This window comes from Aptenodytes forsteri, unplaced genomic scaffold, assembly GCF_000699145.1.
Source record: "Aptenodytes forsteri isolate BGI_AS27 unplaced genomic scaffold, ASM69914v1 Scaffold41, whole genome shotgun sequence".
Lineage (NCBI taxonomy): Eukaryota > Metazoa > Chordata > Aves > Sphenisciformes > Spheniscidae > Aptenodytes > Aptenodytes forsteri.
Genome location: NW_008796211.1, coordinates 1,603,538 through 1,618,154, shown reverse-complemented (window position 1 = coordinate 1,618,154; position 14,617 = coordinate 1,603,538). Strand labels below are relative to the sequence as shown.

Sequence of the window (14,617 nt, the reverse complement as noted above, 5' to 3'; positions counted from 1 at the left end):
TGTTTTAAAAGAGTAAAAAAAAAAAAAACCAAAACAACCCTGATCAATAGTAATATAATAACACTGATCAATGATAACACTGATCAATAATATTTTGTATCACCAAAGGACAATGGGACACAAAGAATGCTCTGTCATTTCCTCAAGTGTCTGATCTCAGGAGTAAGTTTTCTACACTTCAGCTGTTGGTTCTTAAATAAAATTAATGTTTCAAAACATTCTGGTTTTGCTATTCTCAGCATTCTTGTCTTGTTTTCCTAATTAAAACCTCATGCATCAAAATACTTCACCACATTCTTTTCCTACTTTTTTTTTTTTTTTAAATTAATTTGCTGTCTGTTAAGTTTCTGTCTCATTTGTTCTGTAGAAAAGTAAATAAATGCATTGACAATTACACAGCTGGCTATCATCTGCCATCTCACTTAACAGCTCTGTGAGGTAGGAAAGTTAGTATCACCTTAAGAGGCGGAGAAACTGAGGCAAAGGACTGAAATTCTCATCACTAATCTGTGTGCCACTGGTGAAAACTAGGATTCCATAATTTCTCAATCTTAAATTCTGCCACATATTCTTTCTAAATTAAATTACCCTGAATCATTACTTATGCTGATTCATAAAGGTAATGTAACACATTGCTAAGTATTACAGTTCCTTTTTATCAAAACCCTAAAAATAATGAGCTCTTTTAACTAGAATAATAGCTCTTCAAAATACTGTCGTTGTTTGTCCGTATTACTAAGGTCCTTTCAAGTCAGTTTATATTAAAGTGCTTAGTGGTCAATTATTTTCAGTCACCTGAATTCAGAAGTTACATAAATTCCTTCAGAGAAGTCAGCTGCCAAATACGAGCAGCTTATGTCCATAAAGGCCATAGCTCTTTTTTGCTGCAGTCATGAAGAATTTCACTATTACTGCCAAGATTTGACTGCTAAAGCATAGAACTGACTAGTGCAAATGCTTAGGCACAATTTTGATTAAAACGCGTACATTCTTTTTCTGTGCAGAGGCAATACAATGGCATATAGCTTACTCCATCAGCAAGCATTCCAGAGAACCTTAAAAAGGTGCATGTCTGCAAAACATTTGGCAAAAGAACAAAACAAAGGATCCCATATCCTGTTTTACAGCATAGTACAATTAAAAAGAATTGTCCAACGTGTCTTTGGAGAGTATACTTAAAACCAACAGAGCTAAAGCATCCGTTCTGCTGATACTCGGCCTACCTCCAGAATTCTACTTCAGGTAGGGTAAGGCGTGAGCAGTGTACCACCTAGCAACAATAGCTAATATGTTGCTTCATCCATATTGTCATCACTGCCAGCACCAAAGTCATCTCCATCTTCAAAATATGAAGAAATGTAGTCATTTTCCTAAACAAAAGGAAAAAAACATCTATCACTGTATCTGTGGAGGAGGCAATTCATGAAAGAAACACGCTTTAAACTGCACTTGAGCACCCACGTTTTGAAACAGTAATAGTTTCTTCTTTCCTTATTCCTTGGGAAAGAAAAAGGAAAATACTGCAATGAAATTCTGATGTCTATGAAAGAAGAGGCATCACTGGTTTAGTGATGAAAACGAGTAATTGTATGTATCGATTGTGGCAGGACACGTTCCTGCTTGCAAGATCTTTTTTTCAGAGCTCTTTGGGAGTAACAAATCTAAAACACCCACTTAAATTAACTACAACACAACGTAGCGCAACAAAGAAAATTAATGTAATAATGCCTCTCACTACAACTCTCTCTCAGCGTCAGAGAAGCTAGGGACATTTCTTTCACTGACAGCCAACACGCTCCGAAATGAGTGGGATCTGACTGTGTAAATAGGAAAGCTAACATTATACCTCTTCATGCTCCTCTTCATCATATTCCTCTGGTTCTTCTGCTTCTTCATCATCTTCACCTTCTTTGTCTTTTGTTTTGTCTTTCTCATCTTCAGATTTTTCTTCTTCATCATCCTTCTTTTCCAACTCCTGTCACAAGGCAATCTCCTTTACAAGGTAATCCCATGTTACAGCAACAGCATATCCTCCATGCTACCAAAATGTTATGCTGCAGTGAACAGTGAGACAACTAGCATAACAACGTTGTGCAAAAGTTGTTTGTCAATATTTAGAACAACATGATGTGAAGCGCGAGAACTTCATAAGGACTTACTTGATCAAGCACTAGCCATCGGACCTGAAGTCTAAAAAAGTATGTCTTGTGTAAGAAATTGAGATGATGATTCCCCTTTACCATCCACTGCTGGAATAATTGACAGTAGAAGGCCATGTCATACTTGATGAAACAGTACCACATACTGTATATAATAATGTATCTGTGCCAAACAACCGATGGATCACCAAGAGAAAAAATAAAAGGCCGTTTCACCTTTAAGCTTCCCATTCCCACATGGTTGGTAATCACCTCCAAAACCAAGGTCACTTTCCTCCCAAGTTTCTCTTTCTGTGTGCTTCTTCCCTCTCAACTTACTAAATTGTTTAATTTCCAACATCAGTAGACTGGCAGAACAGCAACAGATTTAAACGCGCTGGCACCAATTCCTCCTTCAATAAGCTCTAATAGTAGCTCTGCTGTTCACAATTAGGCTACATCGCTACCCAGTGAAGAACAACTGGTTGTTGTGTTCAGAGTCAAACAGGAGCAAAGAAAATAGTTTCTCCACAGCCAGGCTCTATCCTCCTCCCTCTCCCAACCAAGGCTGCTCTGGTTATTCCATTTGGTGCCAAAAAACATACTAAAGGTTTCGTTTTCCTTCAGCAGTTTCTATTGTACAATTTAGAGGGAGTATGCACATCTTACCTCAATTTTTTTCAACACATCCAGATTACTTTTAGGCTCAGAGCTTTTTGCCTTTTTTGGTTTTGCACCTGCTGAAATAAAATACATCACAATTATTTTTTTTAATATGGAAGAACACAAATTCTTTTCTTTTACTTGCTCTTAAGAGCTTACGTCTTGAGAATGCCATGGAAATCCCATACCGTCTGTATTAAAATTACCTTAGACTTTGAGCTACATCATTCATGGAGGTGTAAATGCCCCATTTATGTAAGTGATGCCTGTAGGGCCAGTCTGAAATTCACTTTGAACAGACAGTTGACCAAAGGTTTGGCCAAAGTATGATGTTCAGCTTCACAAAATACTTTTCACCCACATACTTGCAATATGTTAAGAAACTAGAACAGAATCTCAATTGTTATTTTTCATCATCTTGAAAGGATAAAAATGCATTAATGTTACTAATTTATGCAACACATTAATGACAGCTGGGTGCTTCAGGTAGATAGACAAAAAAAAGGCAGACAGCAGAGTTTATTAGCTCCAACACAGTAGGCATGGTTACTGCAGCTAGACGGCTTTTGGACCACAGTTGGCTCTCATACAGTGAGTCCACAGTGTGTATTTTCACCTAGTCCCCTGATTCGTGAACACCATCTTTATCAAGTTACTCCCTACAATCCAACCTCATTATGCTATGTAACTATATGGTGGAGCGAAGGTAAAAATATCGTTCCATATACCCAGGTAAGAGCTACCTGAATTGCAGCACCCTAAACGAAGGGAATAGCTGCTCCAGTTCCAGGAGTGCAGTTTGACCAGTAGATGAGGAGAAACAAAGAGCTCTGTACCGAGTGCGCCTTTAGAGAGCTCTGTGAGACATGCTGTTTCCATGATGTAACTGTCTTTCCGTTCTCCTGCTATATTCAGCACGATCACGTAAAACTTAGGACATAGGGCTGTACCTACCACAGATTAGCTCTTCTCAGCAGGGTAAAACTGCCTGGGTAACGTGCCATAGAAAGAGAAACAGTGTGCCTCAATGGAGGGGATATCCTTTCTGGAGCAGATAGTAACCCAATGCGGTTATGTATTTCATCTGGCCTAATACTTAAAGGAAGCAGAACACTAAGAGCTGCTAAGAAGACAACTGCATTTTGTCAAAAGCATTTGTCATAAATAACATTCAGTTCATTTCAGTGTTTTGCCTAGGAACGGATTACGTGACAAAAGCACTGCATGGAGCTGAGGGGAGTCAAGCTGCTCTGTAATAACATATGAACAGCGTCAAAGCAAACACATCCAGAATGAAGTAGGGTTTTAAGGAAAACAAGTAGAAAGTGCGATTCAAAATTATCATTTCTGCACAAACCCCTGCAGGCTTTTAGAGATAATGCCTATAGAATAAACAGCCTGGAAATGGAAACAGACATGCAAGATTTTTCCCGAAATGCTGGGTGTCTCCAGAGCTTATCATAAAATTAGAGACACTGACCAACCGTTAGTAGAACTTCAAGCAAAATAGCTCCTTACATCCATGCAGCTTTGAGGTGCAACGGAATACAATCTAATCTTTCCAAATACATGTTCTCGCAATACTTGGGCTTAAATGCATACACCTGTTTGCTATATACCTATGCATATAGCTGGCCTACAAGAGCTGAACCCAGTCAACGTTTCATTTTTTGGCTTTTTTTTTGGCAGGCACTGCTGGTATCTAGGGTACCGTGGTCCACAGCCCAGGCTAAGGGCGGGGGAGATGTGGAATTCTACCCAAAGTTTTGTCACTAAGAAGGCAGGTGGTCAGGTCTTAGGTTAAAACATTCAGGGAAACCGGAAAGGGGGAGGGAAGAGGTGTATAGAAATGAAGCTGTCTCTGTACATGTAACCGTGTAGTGATCCCAAAGCTGCTCCTGCAATCCACAAAGGTAGAATGGTAGGAAGGCTGTTTGAATTTCGGTGCAGATTCTCTTGACTCCCTCACCTTTGTTCCCCTCAGTTATAAAGTGTCACCTAAGATGGCTGTCCTCAAAATACAACAAAGATATATACCAGAAGGGCTAATGTGTCACTGATCAGCTATTTACAAACCTCCTGAGTCATATGACTTTTGTATGGCCTCTGTGTCATCAGGATTCCCCCAAAAAGCTAAACACGTGATTTTTGCTTTTAGAGAAACCTATTTTTTTAATCCAATCAAATTCTGATGGTCAGCTGATCTTTGCCATTACAATTATGTAAGAAAATGTACTTTTAAAAGCAAATAGAGAAACTGGCACAAAAGAAGGAGGAAAATTCCCCCACAGTGATTCTCTGTTTACGATAATCACAACATTATTGTAAGAAGGAATACTAAATCGGCATTTATGATTTCATTGGCTCTTGGGGAGCTAATTATAAAAGCCAATGCAGTTTCTTCTTTTGAAAAAAAAGTAGGTATGTACTGGTTTCATCTTTAGAGATTTTGCCAAGTAATTTTCATTTGCATCTTGCAGTCTACCTTTAGTACCATGCTTCTCAATGACGCTCTTAAAAGGAACAAAGCTTCCAGCTGAGCCAGTCTCCATGACTACTGCACATTCCCTTTTCTTTTTCTATTTTATCCTTGAACTGAAAAATGACACATGAAGGACTTGGACAAAGAGAACAAGAAAGTAAACAATTATATGTAACAGACAGCTAAATACAGGAGGCCAAGTGTTATTTCACATCAACAGAGCAACAGACTTCTACAGAGAACTTAAAATAACAGTCATGCATACTAGAAAACACTTCGAAAAACAAATACACGTATGATGCTGTGTAATAAAAAAGTTTTTTCCTGTAAGAACAACCAATACCAGCTCCAACTGCTGTTGAAGGATCTGGTTCACAATTCTGCAGAAGAAAGCTGAAAATAAACAAAAAAAGTAAACCCAGGGAAAACAGAAAATAACCAACATTAAATCACATATAAAAGGCTTAAAAAATGCAAAAGTCAACCAAATCATAAACAAGATAATTGATAAACCCAAAAAATAAAGGAAATCTGAACCACTGGCTATTCATTGAATAGAAGAACGGTGAGTGTTGACTAAAGATACAAACTTTCAAAACAAAAAGTTTTGTGTTTTTTTTAATCTTTCACTGTTACATATCTGGTATATTAATATGGTACATTAATATGAAAGGCAGGAAAGGAAGATAAATCTGTTCCAGTAAGTTAAAACATCCTACAGAAGCAAAGCAAAAGCCACAAGAGACAAACAGACTAGTAAATTATTTAGAAAAAAATCTGCCAAAAGCCCTGATTATTTGGACTGTTTAACATTTCTACCATTTTTTTTTCCCTCACCAGCTCCAGTATGTCTTCTATCACCCAACTAGTGTGTACTAAATGCTTCTTAAAAATATATAAAATACCTTTTTTGGTCTTTTTCTTTGGCTTCATCTCTCTTGGGAGTCTTCTCCAATCTGTACAGAAAATAGCTTTAACACATACGAATGATGATTGACAGCAGTAATCCTCCCCCGCCACCCACCAAGGAAAAGCAGGGGCCCCTGTTGTGCTTGATCCTATTTACATGCACGCTTAAGTGTTTTAGCACACAACAGTTTTATGGAATTCTAGCTGTACTTTAAATTGAGGAAGTAGAGTGAGGACTGGCATTTCACCCACTTAATGACAACTGGCATCTGCCCAAAGAGATAAAAGTTCAGCCTTTCCAGTGGCCCACATGCCCTTCAATTTACATTCTATAATTAAGTTTGCAGTAGTGAGCTATACAGATACGGTTGTGGAAGTTTAATGTTATAAAATCCAGCTACCTGTGACTGAGACATCAGGTTGGGTTATTTTTAGTAACACCAATGTTTGTTCCCAGTTCAAAACTGGTTATCTGCATGGTGAGTAAGGAAGAAGGAAAGCTAGAGTGAGAGCTAAAGCTTGCATTTTTGCTGCAAATCAGTTGTTTCTACTGAGTAAATAAATAAAATCAGATTTTTTTCCTTTTTTTTTTGGACAAAACAATACTTCGCCTTGATCTGAAAACATGCAAAGGGCATAACCCTCAACAAGGAATATATGACTTGGTAAGGATTTGCATACTTTTTTATTGCTTGAAAAATAATGAATCAAACATTTTAAAAAGCAGAACATTTCACAGGTTAATAAAGAATTAGCCTTTGATAATCTCAGATATTACCTGGGGTCCAGGCTGCATGCTCCTTTTCACTGTCCTGGTATTTTTTACTGTACCTCTCAATTGCTATAGAGAAGGACACAAAGAGTTATTGAATTCAATTAATTAAAAAGGCAATCCAGACACTGTCCTTGATATTTTCCTGTAACTAAACATACAGTGTATTTTTTTAATCCCACATTGAACACTTTCTTGTGCTGTTGTCAAACACTTAAAAAACAGTTTAACGTCACTACTTTCAGGAGTTCTCATGACAATTTCCAGGATTAATCATTTGCTAAGTACTGGCAAGACCTGGATTTTATATCCCCACAAAAAAGGCAAAAACCCCAAATATTCCTTTGCATTTTTGGGGTATCTCCTTTCAATCAAAACACTCCCCCCCAAAAAAAAAAAACCAAACCTCCAAAATTATTATAATTTATACTTCTATCCTTGTAAAGCATGAAAACATAAAATGCAGATATAGTCAGGGAAACTACATTGAAACATCAAAGGAACGCTAACTCTTCTACTCTTCAACAGTTTCAACATCAAATTTTTGCTACAAAACCAGTCAGTAACATTTATCACCACTGTGCTAATCATAAAGAGTATCCAGAATTCCCAGGTCTCAGAAGGCCGCATCTCAGACTGATCATGATCAACTCCCAAGACTTTTAAGTACTTCTGCAATGGCAAAGCTTTGCAGCATAACAGATGTGTCCTAAACAGCAGCAACATATTTTAGTCCATTTAACCTCTTTCCAGGCACAAGAACTAAACTGAGAAATTCACTGTAAATAATACAGTAGTTATACAGTGTAAGTACATCCATTTATACTACTGCAAAAAAAATTTCTTGTACAATCTCTAATGACAAAAGCAGTATCAAAACTTAAGTATTTTTACATCAGTCCCATTTTTTCTTACCAAATTAGCATGCCCAACTGCAAAATCCACTTAATGAAAAATTACTGATTCTGATTGCAGTTAATAACTCGCTACCCAAACAGGGATAATTTTTGTGGGTATTGTACAAAAAATGGTAACAAAGACAGACGGTGACCTTTACAGTCAAAGACTTCTAACATACTCACCACAGAAAAGGAAGGGAGAAGGAAGATATCAGAAATGAAGCTCAATTTTAAACTTAGTTATGACGAGGGCAAGCAGAAGACCTACTTAAAACTGTGCAACAAAGAGCTTGCATTTAAAATGACGGTGTCTCAAGGGACATTTAATGTAGGTGGCCTTCACAGATGCTGTAGGAAACTGTCAGCACAGAGAGGGAAAGAAACTAATAGTTTTGATTTCAGCTCGAGGCTCTTCAGTGAAGAATTAATTGCTGATGCCATCAGTAAAAAACTACGTCTGACTGACTCTCGCCACTCACAGCTAATGAATTAATTCCAAACCACTGCTAAGGTGAGAGTCACCCAGTCACAGCAGATATACCTACAGGAAAAATATGAATGATTCATAGCTTACGAAGAGAGGAATGTAGAGAACTTAATAGAGAATAAGCCTGCTACTCACTCCAAATGAGTGTTGAAATGAATGATGAAAATCTATTCTATATGGCACACTAACGCATCAAAATTGCCAGGTAGTATTAGACGTGGCTTTCATTTACTACCTGAATAATGAAAGAAAGATAGCTAGCTATGTCCTAACTAATTAAAATGTTTCCCTTCTCACACTTCAAAGGACCACTTGGCTCACAGATGTTGTGCTGAGGATTTAAAACAATCCATTTGCTCTTGTAGCAAAGCCAATTTAAGAAGTTCCTGCCCACAGTCCCCCTCCTGCCTCTGTGCCTACCAGATGTTTTGATGAAATACAGGGGAGGAAAGGGCTGTAAACCAGACAGCAGAAAATATGAGTTAAAAATAATCTACCTTGGGGGAAGAAAGTGATTTTCTTAAAGCTAGGCCACTTCTGCCACATAATGCAGTCCCAGAACACAACTGCATACTGTGACTGAGATTAAAGCAAGCTTTTTAAGCTGCAGACCACCACTGACGTAATTATACCCCACCCCTCAGATGAGGCATTTTTGTACAACTAAAGGTTCAGTAAAAAGTTACCTCAACTTAGAAACTTACCCTTGGGGAGACAATGAGGACATCTGAAGCATTATTTGAGTCTACCAAGTGGCTGTCTGCCTGCTTTCCCTGCAACTGCTAGTTTTTGTAGAAAAACAGTCTTCAAAGCTGGCAGTTCTATTAAGGAGCACACTCAGCAACAGAGAGAGAACACTCCACCTCAAAAAGAAGGCTGCAGAAACAAAGACGATTTTGAGGTGAACAGTAAGAATGATCACGAGGCAAAGTTGGAAAAGAGAGATAATATGTTCTCATACAGTGGCTGGTTGCTTGGAAATAACCCTGACCGGCTCTCAGGCATAGCAGCTTCCTTTTTTGTGCCTCAAACGGAAATAGCAAACTTCAAGCCTGACAAAGATCAAAAAGCACAAGCCTCTGGTGAGATGAGAATCCAGAGATTGAAATTCGTTTACTCAGAAGATGAAAGCGGAGATGTGATAAAGAGTAATTTGGAATTCTTCTACCACCACAAAGGGATCTAGAAATGAAGATCAGATCTGTCCTCCTTGCCTCATTACCAAGGTTTTACCTGGCCGCACCGTCAGGGTCCACCCTGGGCCGTCAGCTTGTGCTGCACTACAGCTGCCTGCTGTGTCCCGGTGACTGCTGGGCTCCAGCTGCAGGTCAGGGGAAATAGTCTGCCTTTTGTGAGCCACAACGTCTGGTCAGCAGTGTGTTCACTGCTCGTACTGCAGAGTGCTGCTCCGTTTTAAACAGTGCTTTAGTACAAGAACAAGTGGACAATCAATAAGGTGTGTTAATCAGTGTTACATTCAAAGCCTAATAAAAAAAAAAAAAATTGCACACAGTCTCAAAAACCACTTCACCACGAACAAAAATTAACAAAAATTCAGAGGGGACTGGACTATGTACCTGCATCATATCTACATCATGAATATTCAGTCAGAAAATATTCTGATGGTTTTGGGGTGGAAATTAAACCTCATGTTCTAGAGTTCAAGTCGTCTCTCATTATCCAAAATCAGCACAAGATAGCAAGGAAAACATTACCCAGTGTTTGTCGACTTCAGATTTCTTAAACATTTTTATAAAGCTTTTTACCGACTGCCTATTGCACTGACTGGGCCTAGGGACTGACACACGTGGCATTTCCTAATATGTTGTATTTCCTATTTTCCTGTAACAGCACTTACCATTTATACTATTCAGAACAAGCACGCAGGAGGGTGATAGAACTAGGCAAAAATCACTAATGGAAAGAAGCACTCCTCACAGTAATAACCTCCTGTGACTGCTAGATTTAAAATACCCCCACAGCAAGGTAAACAGACATTAAAGTCTTCCCACCCTGCTCCCCTTTCCTTCTTTCCCACTAGCTCAGTTTTCTGACCAGGAAGCTTGGATTTTAACAGTATAATGATGTATGACTGGATGTCAAGTATAGCAGAGCATTTATTGTTATCGAACAATAACAAAGCAGTCAATTTTTAATTACACATAAGCAAAAGACATTCTTAGGTCAAGTAGAGTAAGATCAAGCTTTGGCTTCTAATCCAGCTCTGCTTCTGATGCAAACCTCAGTAAATCACTTATCCTCATCTCAGTCTTCGTATTTCAGGTGACTTGTCAGTAATACTTACCAATCTTTCCTGGATGGACTTAAGGGAAAAAAAATTAGTACCTTTTATAATGTCCAGCTACTAAATATAACACTGGTTGTTTTAAGTATGTCTTTACACAATTAAAATGGAATCTGAATTTCAACACTAGTATTTACTACAGATTTCTTTGCTCCAATGCAAAGTTTTTAGGGTATTTTAACATGTAGAAATGCCTATTTAACTTGTATTGGTTAGCATATAATTGAAAAGACTGCATATAGTTGGTCTAAAAGTTTCTTACTGTATATCAAATGGAATAGATGTTTGATACCTCTCTTTTTCACACAGTAGTTGCTTTGCAGTTGCAGCACTTCTAGGTGTGACCTACAGCTTCAGTAAGTGTAAAAGCAGAAAAATTCCCTATTATCTTAAGTTGCCAATTTTTATTCTTCATTATCAGTACAAAATACATCTTCAACACATGCATTTCACTACATCATCCTTCATGGAATAATTACTACTGAAGATATAAATAAAAAGCACACAAACAAACCTTCACGATCTTCTTCTACTGCCAAAAAATATGGCATTTTTTTCATAGTTCCTCTAAGATCTTGTTTTAAGGCCAACATGTAATCTTCATCTTCTCCTGTTTTCAGAGGCACTGGCTTATTGTCTGTACTCTGTACAAATTATGTTTATTATTTATAAGGTCTTAATATCCATCAAAACTATGCATTATGCTACTTTGCAAGTATACTTTATTGCATTCTGACATGCATAACTACGTTTACAACTAAATTTATACCTTTTATGACTTCGCTGTATCTTTCTGCAAAAATTTATCAAGAAATCAAGGGAAAAAAAGTATTAAAACTGTGAAATAGTCATTCATAGTCATGTTAAGCTCTTAATAGCCAAAAGCGTTTTTTCAGAACTGCCTAACTTACTCAGAAACCATTGCTCCTCTCTTCAGTCAGAGTAGTGCTGGCCTTAACCTCTTCTAAAACAGTGTTTTAACTACATTAAGTATGATTACTCTGAGTAACATGGACACCCTTTCCATGACTATTGTCACAAACACAGGTTGTACTGTCATACAACCAGGTAGCACACAGGCCTTCACACAACTCAGTTTCTGTCAACTGAATTTAAATGAATTGTTGAGGTTTGGATTTTGGGGTTTTTTTTGAACTATGAATCTTGAAATTGGGAAAGATAAATAAGCGGAAACAGTTTTAAAAATATACAGAAAACTTAGAGCCAGAGACACAATTACAGAATGGATGTTGTTTCTCACACGACAGATGGTGCACAATCAATACCTGGGCGGTAGGTTGCGAAGCACAAAGTGCTATCCCAGAGCTGGATCACAAAAGGAGTTTACTGCTTCCAGCTATATTTGCTAGCTGGCCAGCATTTTAAATCACTAATGTTGCTGATGATAAGCTGATGGTCCTTAATTGCATTTCTAATTGCACTTACAGGAAATTCGTAAGAACTCAAAAAGTGGCTATTAGAAATATGTAATAGCAACAATTCACCGCTTAAAATAATTTCAGTGTAAGTCACTCAACAACTGTAATACACTTTTGGTTGCTGCCCAATCATTAAATCTAACTCTTGAAATTTTTATCGATACTTGTTATGCCACTGGGTTAACTTTTGGTTTTTTTGAATGGCACTAGCTTTCCCCTTCAAAGTTTAACTTAGTTCTGAAACTTTGTTCACAGAAGGAAGAAAGCATCTTTAACTTCTCCATGGTATACATTAGCTATATCGGGGCTAGTAATTCTCTTACAAGGCTGATGCACTGCTGACTGTAAGTGCAGAAGCTGAAATCACACAACTTAATTGTAAAGGTAGACTAAGAGGATATGCAACATCTGGTTCCGTAAGTCAAAACCTTGGGTGAAATAACTGTTCAGAGAAATCTCAGCATAGCACCAATTATAGGCCAAACTTGCAAGTTCTGTATCGTAACATGAGATTGAGAAAAATTTCATGCACACCTTGATCAAATCCTGACATAACTGGGAAGTTCTCTTATATAAAACTGCAATGTTGTTAAGACTACTTTTCAGCCTCAAAATTGTCCAAGCTTCCTTGCACAGCAAAACTCAGTCAGAAAATGCTCTTTCTTCTCCTTTAATTTTCAAATGTATCCCAAATGCCAAATCTCCATTTCCTTAATTACATAAAGTATATCTCAGTTATTTTCAAATTCTGGCTACTGAGGTACAAGGCAATAGTCCAAAATTTTTATGTTTGCATCAACAGTAAATTTCTAAAATCAGCAAATCAGCTTCAAAGACTAGTGTAACTTCATTACAAACAAATTCAGATATCCAGTGTTCCCGTTACTGTAACGTCCAGAAAACCAAATCATGATGAGGACTTTAACGAACCAACGTCTTGCAAGCAATCTAGCTAAATACGGGATACAACAGTTAGCAAAGAGACAGGAAGTAATAATAAGAAAAACAATTATTTACATTAAATGCTTCAAAATCAACCTCAAGTGCTTAGGGTTGTTCATGTATTTCATGACATTATCTAAACGCGACACTGAATACACTTTACCTGAACGCAGAGAGTGTGCTGTAAGATACTTGCTGTACTTACGGGAAATGGCGGCGGAGGCTTACACATGACATCAGGTAGAGCTGCACCTTTAGCAAAGCCAATAGCCTCGATGTTGAAGGTAAATGCAGCACGTCCTCTTCCTCTACCTGACCCAGCCATTTGGAGTTACTGAAAATAGTACAGATATTTAAAGATTCATTTTTGTTACAGGTATCGAATACATGTATGTATTACCTATAAAATTATGTCTAACATTGCAAGCAATCTAGCTAAATACGGGATACAACAGTTAGCAAAGAGACAGGAAGTAATAATAAGAAAAACAATTATTTACATTAAATGCTTCAAAATCAACCTCAAGTGCTTAGGGTTGTTCATGTATTTCATGACATTATCTAAACGCGACACTGAATACACTTTACCTGAACGCAGAGAGTGTGCTGTAAGATACTTGCTGTACTTACGGGAAATGGCGGCGGAGGCTTACACATGACATCAGGTAGAGCTGCACCTTTAGCAAAGCCAATAGCCTCGATGTTGAAGGTAAATGCAGCACGTCCTCTTCCTCTACCTGACCCAGCCATTTGGAGTTACTGAAAATAGTACAGATATTTTAAAGATTCATTTTTGTTACAGGTATCGAATACATGTATGTATTACCTATAAAATTAATGTCTAATAAAGATCACAGCAATTTTCAAACCACTTTCAAAGATCGTTTTTAATGCCCATCTTACGTTCTTCCACATACTATAAATTTGGTACATGCCTAAAATCAACTCCACTCCCTCATTTCTGCTAGCCACCTCTGCATGCCTGAAATTACCTCCTAACCTAAGAATTGTAAACTTTCTTCTTCTAAACCTTAGATACACTGACTTGAGTTCAATCAGGGTAGAAGAACCAGAAAACAAGAAAAGATTAAAAAAAAAAAGAATTTCAAGGACTCTGAACTTTCCGTGAATAGATTTTGCAGTTTCTGAACTTTTCTCCAACAAACAGTTTGTGTTTGTCACTCACGGCTTCTTCGTCCTTCAGATTATTTTTTTTTCCTTTATCTTTGTAACTAGTTTTGGGTACTGATAAAGAGCCAAAAGCAAAGAAGTTCAAGGTAAAAGCATCAAAGGACTTTTCTTCACAACAGCTCTCTCTGCTCCACTCCAACATATCTGCAAGCTAACTGCTGATAAAAGGTGGTTGTTTCTAACTAAAAATGTTTCACCAAGAATATAGAAGAAAAATAGCCTGCAAAACTACATTTACAGTCACATCTCACCACTTCCACCGTTAAGCCAGTCTCCACCTCAGGATTGTATGACCCATGGGTTGGCAAGTAAAGCAAAATGTGAGAAACACATTTTTTGCAGGGGAAGATGTCAAGAAATGGAACCCAGGTGAAGCCTGGCTGAAGCAAC

The 14,617-nt window shown here is 37.7% G+C and overlaps 1 protein-coding gene across 1 annotated transcript; it reads right to left on the bottom strand.

Moving 5' to 3' along the window:
- Positions 1-6: 6 nt before the first annotated feature.
- Positions 7-13,364, bottom strand: POLR3G (RNA polymerase III subunit G). Its single transcript, XM_019474381.1, has 7 exons — positions 13,242-13,364; positions 11,170-11,299; positions 6,971-7,033; positions 6,189-6,239; positions 2,808-2,878; positions 1,847-1,975; positions 7-1,370 (listed from the first exon to the last, which is right to left on the bottom strand). The coding sequence occupies exons 1-7, from the start codon at positions 13,359-13,361 to the stop codon at positions 1,284-1,286; spliced, it is 651 nt and encodes a 216-aa protein (XP_019329926.1). The 5' UTR covers positions 13,362-13,364; the 3' UTR covers positions 7-1,283.
- Between the last annotated feature and the right edge of the window lie 1,253 nt (positions 13,365-14,617).

What these genes read in the sequence shown, in the direction of transcription:
- POLR3G (XM_019474381.1), bottom strand. Translation starts at nt 13,361, where the DNA reads ATGGCTGGGTCAGGTAGAGGAAGAGGACGTGCTGCATTTACCTTCAAC. An exon ending in AGCCTCCGCCGCCATTTCCC is followed by an intron (nt 11,300 to 13,241) that starts GTAAGTACAGCA and finishes TAATTTGTACAG; the next exon opens with AGTACAGACAATAAGCCAGT. An exon ending in ATGAAGAGGAGCATGAAGAG is followed by an intron (nt 1,371 to 1,846) that starts GTATAATGTTAG and finishes CCTTTTGTTTAG; the next exon opens with GAAAATGACTACATTTCTTC.